Source organism: Heterodontus francisci, chromosome 4, assembly GCF_036365525.1.
Source record: "Heterodontus francisci isolate sHetFra1 chromosome 4, sHetFra1.hap1, whole genome shotgun sequence".
Taxonomy (NCBI): Eukaryota; Metazoa; Chordata; class Chondrichthyes; order Heterodontiformes; family Heterodontidae; genus Heterodontus; species Heterodontus francisci.
The window spans coordinates 18,608,834-18,623,085 of record NC_090374.1 but is presented as its reverse complement, the minus strand read 5'-3'; the positions used below and the strand labels follow the sequence as shown (position 1 = coordinate 18,623,085).

General features: G+C 44.1%; 1 protein-coding gene across 2 annotated transcripts in view; it reads right to left on the bottom strand.

The window, feature by feature from the left end:
• Positions 1-14,252, bottom strand: part of LOC137368927 (G protein-coupled receptor kinase 5-like) — a 174,618-nt gene that overhangs the window by 58,082 nt on the left and 102,284 nt on the right. For both annotated transcript variants that reach the window (XM_068029243.1, XM_068029244.1), the window contains one exon: positions 8,118-8,218. In XM_068029243.1, coding sequence (XP_067885344.1) covers positions 8,118-8,218 — 101 coding nt within the window. The remainder of the gene's footprint in view (positions 1-8,117; positions 8,219-14,252) is intronic.

Below are 14,252 nucleotides of genomic sequence, written 5' to 3'. Positions count from 1 at the left end.
TAACCCCACTATTTAAGAAGGGAGGGAGAGAGAAAACAGAAACTACGGACCTGTCAGTTTGACGTCAGTAGTAGGGAAAATGTTAGAATCGATTTTAAAAGGATGCGATAACGAGACACTTGGAAAATAATGATATGGTTGGGCAGAGTCAACATGGACTTATGAAAGGGAAATCATGTTTAAAAAATCTGTTGGGAGTTTTTTTTGAGGATGTTACTTGTAGCGTAGATAAAAGGAGAATCAGTGAAAGTGGTGTATTTGGATTTTCAGAAGGCTTTTAATTAGGACCCACACAGGAGGTTAGTAAACAAAATTAGAGCACATGGGATTGGGGGTAATATACTGCAATGGATTGAGAATTGGTTAACAGACAGAAAACAGAGAATAGGAATAAACGGAACATTTTTAGGATGGCAGGCTGTTACTAGTGGGGTACCACAAGGATCAGTGCTGGAGCCACAGCTGTTCGCAATCTATATAAACGATTTGGATCTGGGGACCAAATGTAATATTTCCAAATTTGCTGATGACACAAAACTAGGTGAGAATGTAAATTGTGAGGAGGATGCAAGGAAACTTCAAGAGGACTTGGACAGGCTAAGTGAATGGGCAAGAACATGGCAGATAGAATATAACATGAATAAGCATGAAGTTATCCACTTTGGTAGAAAGAAAACCCAGAAAGACAGAGTTCTTAAACGTTCTTAAATGCTGAGAGATTGGGAAATGTTGATATCCAAAGGGACCTGGGTGTCCTTGTTCATCAGTCACGAAAAGCTAGCATGCAGGTGCAGCAAGCAATTAGGAAGGCAAATGGTATGTTGGCCTTTATTGCAAGGGGATTGGAGTGCAGGAGTAGATATCTTGCTGGAATTGTATAGAGCCCTGGTGAGACCACACCTGGAATATTGTATACAGTTTTGGTCTCCTCATCTAAGGCAGGATATACATACAAACTAGGAGCAGAGGGAGGCCATTCAGCCCCTCTAAGCCTGCTCCCCCATTCAATGAAATCACGGCTGACCTGTTGGAGTTTCTAATTCCACACTTCCGTCTACCACCGATAATCTTTGACTCCCTTGCCTAATAAGAATCTATCTACCCCCGCCTTAAAAAAAATTCAATGACCCCGCCTCCACCACCTTCTGAGGCACAGAGCTCCAAAGTCGCACAACCCTCTGAGAGAAACAATTTCTCCTGGTCTCTGTCCTAAAAGGGCGACCCCTAATTTTAAAACAGTGCCCCCTCGTTCTGGACTCACCCACAAGAGGAAACATCCTTTCCACATCCACCTTGTCAAGACCGTTCAGTAATTTATTTACTTCAATCAAGTCTCCCCTCACTCTTTTAAACACCAGTGAAAATAAGCCCAGTCTGTCAAACCTTTCCTCAGAAGACAACCCGCTCATTCCAGGTATCAATCTATTAAACCTCTTCTGAACCGCCTCCAACGCATTTACATCCTTCCGTAAATGAGACCAAAACTGCACACAGTATTCGAGATGTGATCTCACCAATGCCCTGTATAACTGAAGCATAATGTCCTTACTTTTATTTTCAAGTCCTCTCGTAATAAAGGATAGAATTCCATTAGCTTTCTTTATTCCTTGCTGTACCTGCATACTAGCCTTTAGTGACTCGTGCACTAGAACACCTAGATCCTTCTGCACCCTGGAATTCTGCAGTCATTTCCTGTTTAAGAAATGCTCTGCTTTTTAATTCTTCCTGACAAAGTGAATAACTTCACATTTTCCCACATTATACTCCATCTGCCAGATTTTTGCCCACTCACTATATCTATACCGGTTTGCAACCTCCTTAAGTCCTCTTCACAACATACTTTCCTACCTATCTTTGTGTCATCTGAAAATTTAGCTACCATGCCATCGCTCCCCTCATCTAAGTCATTGACATGAATTGTAAAAAGTTGAGGCCTCAGTACAGACCCCTGCGGGACTCCACTCGTCACATCCTGCCAATCAGAAAACAGCCCATCTATGCAAATTCTCTGTTTTCTGCCAGCCAACCAATCTTCTATCCATGCTAATATGTTACCCCATACATCATGAGCTCCTACTTGGCGCAATAACCTTTTATGCGACACCTTGTCAAATGCCTTCTGGAAATCCAAGTACAGGACGTCAACAGGCTCCCCTTTATCCACAGCACATGTAACTCCCTCAAAGAACTCCAATAAGTTGGTTAAATATGATTTCCCTTTCACAAAACCATGCTGACTATTCCCAATTACCTTGAGTTTTTCTAAGTGCCCAGCTATAGCCTCCTTAATGATTGATTCCAACACCTTCCCCACGACAGACATCAAGTTTTCTGCCTTCCCCACCTTCTTGAATAGAGGGGTTATATTTGCTACTTTCCAGTATGTTTGGAACCTTTCCAGAATCTCGTGAATTTGGAAAAATTAACACCAATATATCTACTACCTCATTAGTCACCTCTTTTAAGATCCTAGGATGAAGCCCATCAGGACCTGAAACTTGTCAGCCCGCAGCTCCATCAGTTTGGTCAATACCGCTTCCCTGGTGATTGCAATTTCACCAAGTTTCTCTCTTCCTTCTACCTCCTGATTTACAGCTATTACTGGAATGTTTTTGTATCCTCTATTGTGAAGACAGAAGCAAAATATTTGTTCACTTCATCTGCCATTTCCTTATTATCAACTATTAACTCCCCATTCTCACTCTCTAGAGGACCAACACTCACTTTACTTACTCTTTTCCTTTTTTTTCATACCTGTAGAAACTCTTGCTATCTGTTTTAACATTTCTAGCTAGCTTCCTCTCATACTCTAATTTCTTTCTCCTCCCAGAATCATAGAATTGTTACAGTGCAGAAGGAGACCATTCAGCCCATCGTGTCTGCACCAGCTCCTGAAAGAACAATTTACTCAGTTCCATTCCCCCGCACATTCTTCCTTTTCATATAACAGTCTAATTCTCTTTTGAATGCTTCAATTGAACCTGCCTCCACCACACACTCAGGCAGCACATTCCAGACCTTAACCACTCGCTGCATAACAAACTTTTTCCTCATGTCAATTTTGCTTCTTTTACCAAATATTTTAAATCTGTGCCCTCTCATTCTCAATCCTTTCACGAGTGGCAACAGTTTCTCTCTATCTACTCTGTCTAGACCCCTCATGATTTTGAATACCTCCATCAAATCACCTCTCAGCCTTCTCTTCTCCAAGGAAAACAGTCCTAACTTCTCCAATCAATCTTCATAACTGAAATTCCTCATCCCTGGAACCATTCTCGTGAATCTTTTCTGTACTTTCTCCAATGCCCTCACATCTTTCCTAAAGTGCGGTACCCAGAATTGGTTAACTTTTTAGTCCTTCTTTGCCGTTATTGATATTCTGACCAATTATCTTACCTGCCACTCATCTTTGTGCAATTACATGCTTTTTCCTCAAGTTTGTTGCTTTCCTTAACTTCTTTAGTAAACCACGGATGGTGGGTCCTCCCCATAGAATTAGGATTATACTTATTCTGAGTATTCTGAAATATCCCCTTAAATGTCTGCCACTGCTTCTCTAGTGATCCATCTCCTAGCCTAGTAACCCAGATCACTTTAGATTGCTCAGCTTTCATGTCCACATAGTTGCCCTTATTTAATTTGATACTAGTCTTAGACCCACTCTTCTCTCTTTTAAACGGGATGTAAAATTCAATCATATTGTGGTCACTGCTACCTAGAGGTGCCTTTACTGAGGTCATTAATTAATCTATCACATACACAATACCAAGTCTAATATAACCTGCTCTCTGGTTGGTTCTAGAATGTGCTGCTCTAAGAAACTCTCAAAAGCATTCTATGAACTCCTCATCCAGGTTACTACTGCCAATCTGATTTTTGTTCAGATGTAGATTAAAATCACCCATGATTATTGCCGTCCCTTTATCACAAGCACCCAATATTTCTTCTTGTACACTTTGTCCTACATTGTGGTTACTGTTAGGGGGCCTGTAGACCACTCCCACTAGTGACTTCTTTCCCCTACTATTCCTCATGTCCACCCAAATTGATTCTACATCCTGATCTCCTGAACTACTGCACCAATGCCATCCTTGATTAACAGTGCTACCCTCCACCTTTACCTAGCTTCCTATTCTTCTTGAATGTCATATACCCCTCAATATTCAGTACCCAATCCTTGTCATCCTGCAGCCATGTCGCCACAATGGCTACCAGATCATATTTATTTACTTCAAATTGCGGCCATCAATTCATCTACTTTTTTATGAATACTTGCCATAGAGGGAATGCAATGGAGGTTCACCAGACTAATCCCTGGGATGCCTGATGAAGACAAATTGAGGAAACTGGGCCCGCATTATGTAGACTTTCAAAGAATGAGAGGCGATCTCATTGAAACTTACAAAATTCTTACAGGGCGTGACAGGGTGGATGTTGAGTCCAGAACTAGCAGACAGTCTCAGAATAAGGGGTAGGCCATTTAACACTGAGATGAGGAATTTCTTCACTCAGAGGAGGTGAATCTTTGGAATTCTCTACCCCAGAGGGCTGTGGAAACTCAATCATTGAGCTTCCAAGACAGAAATCATTGAACATCTGAATGCTAATGACATCCAGGGATATGGGAATAGCGCAGGAAAGTGGCACTGCGGTAGACGATCAGCCATGATCTAACTGAATGGCAGAGCAGGTTTGATGAGTTGGATGGCCTTCTCCTGCTCCTATGTTCCTTTGTGCGGGTGCCTCAGCTGGGAAGTGCCTTCAGCCGCCTGCACTGGAGTTATAAAAGGAAGAGGCCCGAAGCCGGTATGACCCATCGAGTTGGAGGGCAAATCTCTCCACTGGACCACCCTCAGACAAGGCTGCAGAGGATAGCATTGAGGCATGAAGCCTCATGCTCCAACGGCCCCTTGGCCTGCTGCCAGGAGGCCGCCTTGTTTGAGCCTCTCGATACAGCCTTCGGCATAAAATTGCCCCTAAGTGGGACCTTAATAGTACGTTGGCTGCCCACTTCTGTGGAGCGGGCAGTCGACCCGATTCTCAGTCCGCCCCTGGGAAAGACCAACAGGGAAGAATGCATTAGGGAGATGTCCCAATGCAGCTCCCTCCTATTTTCTCCCCCCCATTGCCATTCATCGCATGCAGGCTTACCCTCTCCCACAGATTTACAGGATTATCATGCCCTCCATGCTTACAGTACAGAATAACCCAATTTACAGGATAATCCACTGTACAGGATAGTAACCCCTCGCCCCCTATCATACAAGATTATTTTCTCCTACATCAGAGTTACCAGCTTTCCTTATGTGGCTTACAACACACAAACTCTACCCTCCAGTTATGTACAGCATCATCACCCTCCTCACTCCTCTTCTCATCCTTTTTGAAACATTTATTACGTACAGCCTTCTCTCCAATCCCCTGATGAGAGAGATTCAAAACATTACAATAATGGAAACTCTTCCAGATCTCCTTCGCAGCAAACATGCAGGAGCAGGTTCAAGAAAAACAAAGTTAAGTTCCCTTCAGCACAGTCCCATTGGCATATTCTTTCCATAATTCACCTCCCCCTCCAGAGAGAAGGGTGGGGGGATGGGGTTGGAAAAACATCAAAAGTACTTGCGTTTCCCTAAGGAATGGAACCAAACTGACAGGGCTATGATCGGTAGCTGGCAGAAGCCAGTGCTCCAGTGCAGGATTGCAGCTCTGCTGTTTTCTCTCTTACAGACCTGAGGTGTAATCTGGAGTACCCGTCTGACCCATGGGATCACCAGTGCTCACAGCTTATGTCCCTCACACTCACTCACCCCACCCCACCCTACCCCAACCTCCATCTCAAAGAGATTGCTCCAAAAGGTGAAACTCAACCCCCTCCACAAATCAAACAAATTGTGAAAATCGTTGGAGGCAACACAGGTAAAGATAGTGTCCAGTTATTGCTTAGATTTTAGTTATGAAATTTAATCCATCTTCCTGGAACTTCAGTTATGTGGCAAGACAAGAGATGTTGAGACTGCTCTGAGGGGAAGAGAGAAGGTTGAGGGGCGATTTAATTGCAGGGTTCAAGATTTTGAGGGGTTTTAGAGTCATAGAGAGATACAGCACTGAAACAGGCCCTTCGGCCCACTGAGTCTGTGCCGACCAACAACCACCCATTTTATACTAATCCTACATTAATCCCTTATTCCCTACCACATCCCCACCATTCTCCTACCTATACTAGGGGCAATTTACAATGGCCAATTTACCTGCAAGTCTTTGGCTGTGGGAGGAAACCGGAGCACCCGGCGGAAACCCACGCGGTCACAGGGAGAACTTGCAAACTCCGCACAGACAGTACCCAGAATCGAACCCGGGTCACTGGAGCTGTGAGGCTGCGGTGCTAACCACTGCACCACCCTTTTGATGGAGTAATTAAAGGAAAGACTGTTTCTAATGACAGAAGAGTCTGTAACTGAAGAACACCAGTTTAAGGAAACTGGCGAAAGAACTAAGGAGCCAACAACGTTTTACACACCATGCTGTTACGATCTGGAATGCACCGCAAGAAAAACTTTCAAAAGGCAAAATGGACAAAGGAGAAAGATAGCAGGGCTATGGGGAAAGAGCAAGTGTGTGGGACTAATTGGATAGCTCGTTCAAAGAGCTGGCACAGGCACAACAGGCCAAATGTACTCCTCCTAAGCTGCATCATTCTGCAATGCTGCTGGACCACAATTGGACATTTCTCTCCCCCACCCCCCCACTAAACCCATCAGAGCCCAAAGCGAGTGTGTGATCTGCAAACCTTCATTCCCAGCTAGGCTACTTCAGACCAAATGAGCTGGAACTGAACGCAAGGTGCAAAGTTAACAAGCGAGGATTCCTGTAACTGTCAAACTCACGAGGGTGACTGAAAATAAACACAACTGCGTAGCTGAAGGCCAACCCAGTTTGTTCCATTGTGGGCTTTGCACTCTTCGGGCATTGCCGAGCAACAGTCCTTACCAACATTCCCTCTAACTTCTGCTTGCTGTGCGCGGCCCCGTTAAGATCGACACATGGCCGTGCATGCGCACATCTTAAAAGGGAACATTGCTTGCGCGTGGCCTGTTTGTTCCCCATGCGGCACATTCCCGACTGCTGGGCAGCCACGCTCCCACGCAGCTTAGAGGGAACACTAGTCCTTACGGAAAGCAATAGTGCATAAAATTACCCCAACGCCTCTCAGAAACCCACTCTGAACATCCGTAAACTAAACTTCCGCCAATAGAGAGAATGGTTCGACCACATGTTACTCATACAAGGTTTCAATGCCAGCATGGCAATATTTTCAATCACTTAGCCTTTCCTTTCCCCGCCTTCGCCAAAGGTACTCCAAGCTACATAACATCCAACTAATACATCAAGAATTGAAATCATAGAAACTTTGGTGCATTTAGAAGTTAGTTGTGAAGGTGTCAGAAGGTTGTGGACTCAAGTCCCACTACAATCATTACTTTTTGGCATCACTAGTTGGCAATAATGCACTTTTGAGCTTAGCTTTGCCACCCACTTTTCATCATAGAATCATTCAGCAAAGGAGGCCATTCAGCCCACTGCACTTGTGTCAGCTCTTTCAAAGAGCTGTCCGGTTAGTCCCAGGACTGCTGTTCTTTCCCTTTAACCATGCAATTTTCTCCCATTCAAGTATCTACCAGATTCCCTTTTGCAAGTTACTATTGAATCTGCTTCCACCGCCCTTTTCAGTCAGTGCATTCCAGATCACAATAACTTGCTTCTTAAAAATAATTCTCATCTCCTCCTCTGGTCTTCGGGGATCCACTCTATAAACAATCTCCTCTTGCCTTCTTTTTTCAGTTCGGGTAAAGGGCCTGTACTAAATGCTCTGACCCGTCTATCCTTTACAGCAGCTGCTTGGCCTGCTGTGCACGTCCAGCATTTCCAGTTGAGACTGCGCACAGTGTTTCTTCACTCACCATACTAAGATGCCCTCCTTTCCCCTTCTTGCAAAGCGCTCAAAGTTTCTGGGGCATGGGGTTCCCTGTATGTCATTGCTACCATGACTGCCATTAATTTTCTTTTCATACATACAAAATTCCCAATCAGTTAATCAATTATGGAGAACCGCGACTTACTTCACGCACTCGGTAAAGATTTCCTTGCAAGGATTCTGCTCCAGTTTCTCCTTACACTGCTTCACTGCTTCGACAGGCACTCCAGGTAAATGGGCCACTGACTGCAAACACAAACACCAGCATTACATGGATAATTACTCAACAACAATAACTTGTATTTATATAGCGCCTTTAACATAGTAAAACATCCCAAGATGCCTCACAGAGGAGCATTATCAAACAAAATTTGACACCAAGCCACATAAGGAGATATTAGGACAAATATCGGTGAAATAGGTAGGTGTTAAGGAGCATCGTGAAGAGGGGCGGGGGGGAAAAGAGAGAGGTTAAAAAGGTTTAGGAGGTGAATTCCAGAGCTTAGGGCCCAGGCAGCTGAAGGAACATCTACCAATGGTGGACCGAATTAAATCAGGGATGCGCAAGAGTGCAAGATTGGAGCAGCACTGAGATCTTGGAAGGTTGTGGGGCTGGAGGAGATTACAACAACTGCAACCAGATAGGATTAATTAATGACCTCAGTTAAGGCGCCCCTAGGCAGCAGCGATCATTAAATGATTGCATTTTGCATTCAGTTTGAGGGAGAGAAGAGTGGGTCCAAGACTAGTATTTTGAACTTAAATAAGGGCAATTATGAAGGCATGAAAGCAGAGCTAGCAAAAGTGAATTGGCAAATTGGGTTAAGGAATAAGTCAATAGATATACAGTGGCAGACATTTAAGGGGATATTTCAGAATACACAGAATACATACATTTCAACGAGAGAAAAAAATTCCATCTGTGGTTAACTAAAAAAGTTAAAGATAGTATCAAACTTCAAGAAAAAGCATATAATTGCGCAAAGATGGGAGGCAGGTCAGAAGATTGGACAGAATATAAAAAACAGCAAAGAATGACTAAAAGATTAATAAGGAGAGAAAAATTAGAGTACGAGAGAAAGTCGGCTAGAAATAAATTGACAGTAAGAGTTTCTTTAGATATTTTTAAAAAGTGAGTAAAGTGAGCATTGGACCTATAGAAAGTGAGTCTGGAAAATTAATAATGGAAAATAAGGAGATGGCAGATGAATTAAACAGGAATTTTGCATCCGTCTTCACTATAGAGGATACAAGTAACATCCCAGAAATAGCTACAAATCAGGAAATGGAAGTGAAGGAGGAACTCAAGAAAATTACAATCACCAGGGAAGTGGTACTGAGCAAATTGATGGAGCTGCGGGCTGACAAGTGCCCGGGTCCTGATGGACTTCACCTTAGGGTCTTAAAGGAAGTAGCGAGTGAGACAGTTGATGCGTTGGTTTTAATTTTCCAGAATTCTCTATTGATTAATCATCTCTAAGATGATTAAGGGGATTGACAAAGTAGACCGTAGAGAGGATGTTTCCTCCTGTGGGAAAACTAGAACGAAAGGTCATAGTTTTAGGATAAGGGGTTGCAGATTTAAAACAGAGATGAGGAGAAATACTTCTCTCAAAAGGGTCATGAATCTGTGGAATTCACTACCCCACAGTGCGGTGGATGCCGGGACATTGGGTAAATTTGAGGAGATAGACAGATTTTTAATTAGAAATGTGTTGAAGGGTTATGGAGAACGGGCAGCAAAGTGGAGTTGAGGCCAAGATGCAATCAGCCATCATCGTATTGAATGGCGAAGCAGGCTCGAGGGGCTGAATTGGCTACTCCTGCTCCTAGTTCTTATGTTCCAATAAATTGAAAAATAGCCAGTGTAACTCCTTTACTCAAAAAAGGGAGACAGAAAGCAGGAAACTACAGGCCAGTTAGCTTAACATCTGTCATAAGGAAAATGTTAGAAGCTATTATTAAAGACGTTATAGCAGGGCACTTAGAAAAATTCAACGTAATTAGGCAGAGTCAACATAGTTTTGTGGAAGAGAAATCATGTTTAACTAATTTCAGCAAAGTGATGGAAGGGGTCATCGACAGTGCTATCAAGTGGCACTTACTCAGCAATAACTCACTGAGCTCACTGAAGCTCAGTTTGGGTTCCGCCAGGGCCACTCAGCTCCTGACCTCATTACAGCCCTGGCTCAAACATGGACAAAAGTGCTGAACTCCAGAGGTGAGGTGAGTGTGACTGCCCTTGACATCAAGGTAGCATTTAACCAAGTATGGCATCAAGGAGCCGTAGCAAAACTGGTGTCAATAGAAATCAGGGGGAAAAAAAATCTCCGCTGGTTGGAGTCATACCTAGAACAAAGGAAGATGGCTGTGGTTGTTGGAGGTCAATTATCTCAAGCCCAGGACATCACTGCAGGAGTTCCTCAGGGTAGTGTCCTAGGCCCAACCATCTTCAGCTGCTTCAATGACCTTCCCTCCATCATAAAGACCTGGACAGGCTTGGGCTGATAAGTGACAAGTAACATTCGTGCCACACAAGTGCCGGGCAATTTCCATCTCAAACAAGAGAGAATCTAACCATCTCCCTTCGACATTCAATGGCATTACCTGTGCTGAATCCCCCACTATCAACATCCTGGGGGTTACCATTGACAAGAAACTGAACTGGAGTAGCCATCAGAGGCTAAGAATCCTACAGCGAGTAACTCACCTCCTGACTCCCCAAAGCCTGTCCACCATCTACAAAGCACAAGTCAGGAGTGTGATGGAATACTCTCCATTTGCCTGGATGGGTTTAGCTCCAACAACACTCAAGAAGCTCGACACATCCAGGACAAAGCAGCCCGCTTGATCAGCACCCCATCTACCACCTTCAACATTCACTCCCTTCACCACTGACGCACAGTGGCAGCAGTGCGTACCATCTACAAGATGCATTTTTTCTCTGAGGGTTGTTCGGCCGTGGAATTCTCTCACTTGGAGAGCAGTGGAGGCAGGGTCATTGAATATTTTGAAGGCTGAGTTAGATAGATTCTTGATTGATAAGGGAGTCAAAGGATATCGGGGGTAGACAGGAAAATCGGGTTGGGGCCACAATCAGATCAGACATGATTTTATCAAATGGTGGAGCCGGCTTCAGGAGCCGAATGGCCTACTCCTGCTCCTATTTTCTATGTTTCTCCTGCTCCTATTTCGTAAGTTCGTATGTTTGCTCTCAAGGGCAATTAGGGATGGGCAATAAATGCTGGACCTTGCCAGTGACATCCACATCCTGTGAACAAATTTTTTAAAAAATGCTCTCAGACTTTCTCCCTGCCTATGCTATAGTGCCTCAACACTGGGTAAAACCAAGAGTAGAACTAATCGATCCTGACGAGGTACCACCAACCTCCATAGTTAACCTGGTCTGTCTGATCTACGCAACCATTTGTTTCAGCTAACTGTCAACGGTTCATCCTGATTAACATAGCCAGGAAAACCGCTTCCCACACATCACCAATCAGAGCCAGCCATCACCTAAAAAAAGCTTAGTGCCTTCTGTTACCTATTCTACAAGGAAAGTTTTAATTAATTCTACTGTAGCTCAGTGGGTAATGAAGTCAGAAAGTTGTGGGTTCAGAGACTTGAGCATGCAATCTGGGCTGACACTCCAGTGCAGTACTGAGGAAGTGTTGCACTGTCAGAGGTGCTATCTTTTGGAGGTGCCATCTGCCCTCTCAGGTGGATGCTAAAGAGCCCACACCACGATTTTGAACAACAAGGAGTTCTCCCCAGTGTTGTGGCTGATATATATCCTTCACACAACATCACTAAAACAGAAGATCTGTTCAGTTACCTCACCGCTATTTGTGGGATCTTGTGCGAAAATTGCCCAACTTGTTTCCTATATTGCAACAGTGTGGTACTTCAAATAGAACTTCATAGGCTAAAAAGTGCTTTGGGACATCTTAAGGTGGTGAAAGGCACCATAGAAATGTATGGTCTTTTATCCATCAAAAGGTTAAGTGGCGAAAGCCTTTGTGCATTTGACACCATTGCTCGATTCCTATCATGTAACATGCGGCACCACCACAGTTACCCTAGGTTGTCTGTTCTTTACAAACCACCTATACATGAACACAAGAAACTGGACTAGGAGTAGACCATGTGGCTCATCGAACCTGCTCCGCCATTCACAACTATCATAGCCGATCTTCAGATTCAATTCAACTTTCCTGCCCACTCGCCATACCCCTCGATTCCCCAAAACTCCAAAAATCTGTCTATCCCAGCCTTCAACTGTATTCAACGATGGAGCATCCACAACCATCACCAGGATATATTGGCCTTGGAGGGAATGCATGCAGAGATTTACCAGAATTATACCTAGACTTCAAGGGGATTAAACAAACTAGGGCTGGACTCTCTGGAATTTAGCAGGTTAAGGGGTGATTTGATCATAGTTTTTAAGATATTAAGGGGAACAGATTGGGAAAAACTATTTCCACTAGTTGGGAACGATGGGGCATAGTCAAAAATTAGACCTTTCAGGAGTGAAATTAGGAAACACTTATTCACGCAAAGGGTGGGAGAAGTTTGAAACTCTCTTCGCAAACAGAAATTGATGCTGGATCAATTGTTAATTTTAAAACGGAGAGTGATAGATTTGTGTTAACCAAAGCTACCAGGGGATATGGGGCAAAGGCAGGTATATGGAGTTAGGTTGCAGATCAGTAATGATCTCACTGAATGGCGAAACAGCCGAGGGGGTTTGAAATGCCTCCTTCTCTTCCTATCTTTCTAACATCTGCACCAACAATTGCGAACTGACACCAAGGTACTAAATATTAAAACACGGAACACACAAAAACCTCAAAAAATTTTAGTTTCCTATATTTATATTAGTGAAAAAAATACAAAGAAGGACAATTTATTTCTGTTTTTTGAACAGCTAAAGCTACTTTCAGAACAAAGAAGAGCAGTAAAGCACAGGAACAGGCCATTCGGCCCTCCAAGCCTGCGCCGATCTTGATGCCTGCCTAAACTAAAATATGTAGATATCGGTAATTGCAGAGGACGGGTTGAGATTGGAGGGGTAGTGACAGCACTGTTGAAGGCTGGAAGAACAGATGCTCAGGAAAGGGAGCCATTGACAACGCCGACAAGCGCTGGACGATATAAAGATGTACTACGGTGCTGAATCTGGATGGAATAGCTGGTGTAGAACTAGGGCCTCGTGTTTGAAATGAAGGTTGGGAGAAGGTATCAGAGCGATATGATCGGAGATGCTGAGGGCATTGCAGCACCTGGTTGGCATTACTGCATGTGAAAGAATTAGCATTTTGAACAAAGAACAGTACAGCACAGGAACAGGCCATACGGCCCTCCAAGCCTGCGCCGACCTTGATGCCTGCCTAAACTAAAACTTTCTGCACTTCCGGGGTCCGTATCTCTCGATTCCCATCCTATTCATGTATTTGTCAAGATGCCTCTTAAACGTCTCTATGGTACCTGCTTCCACCACCTCCCCTGGCAACAAGTTCCAGGCACTCACCACCCTCTGTGTAAAGAACTTGCCTCACACATCCCCTCTAAACTTTGCCCCTCTCACCTTAAACCTATGTTCCCTAGTAACTGGCTCTTCCACCCTGGGAAAAAGCTTCTGACTATCCACTCTGTCCACGCCGCTTATAACTTTGTAAACCTCTGTCATGTCGCCCCTCCACCTCCGTTGTTCCAGTGAAAACAATCCGAGTTTATCCAACCTCTCCTCATCGCTAATGCCCTCCAGACCAGGCAACATCCTGGTAAACCTCTTCTGTACCCTCTCCAAAGCTTCCACGTCCTTCTGGTAGTGTGGCACACAATATTCTAAGTGTGGCCTAACTAAAGTTCTGTACAGCTACAGCATGATTTGCCAATTTTTACACTCTATGCCCCGACCGATGAAGGCAAGCATGCCGTATTCCTTCTTGACTACCTTATCCACCTGCGTTGCCACTTTCAGTGACCTGTGGACCTGTACGCCCAGATCTCTCTGCCTGTCAATACACCTAAGGGTTCTGCCATTTACTATATACCTCCCACCTGCATTAGACCTTCCAAAATGCATTACCTCACATTTGTCCGGATTAAACTCCATCTGCCATTTCTCCGCCCAAGTCTCCAACCGATCTATATCCTGCTGTATCCTCTGACAATCTCATCACTGTCCGCAACTCCATCAACCTTTGTGTCGTCCGCAAACTTACTAGTCAGACCAGCTACAGTTTCCTCAAAATCATTTATATATACTACAAAC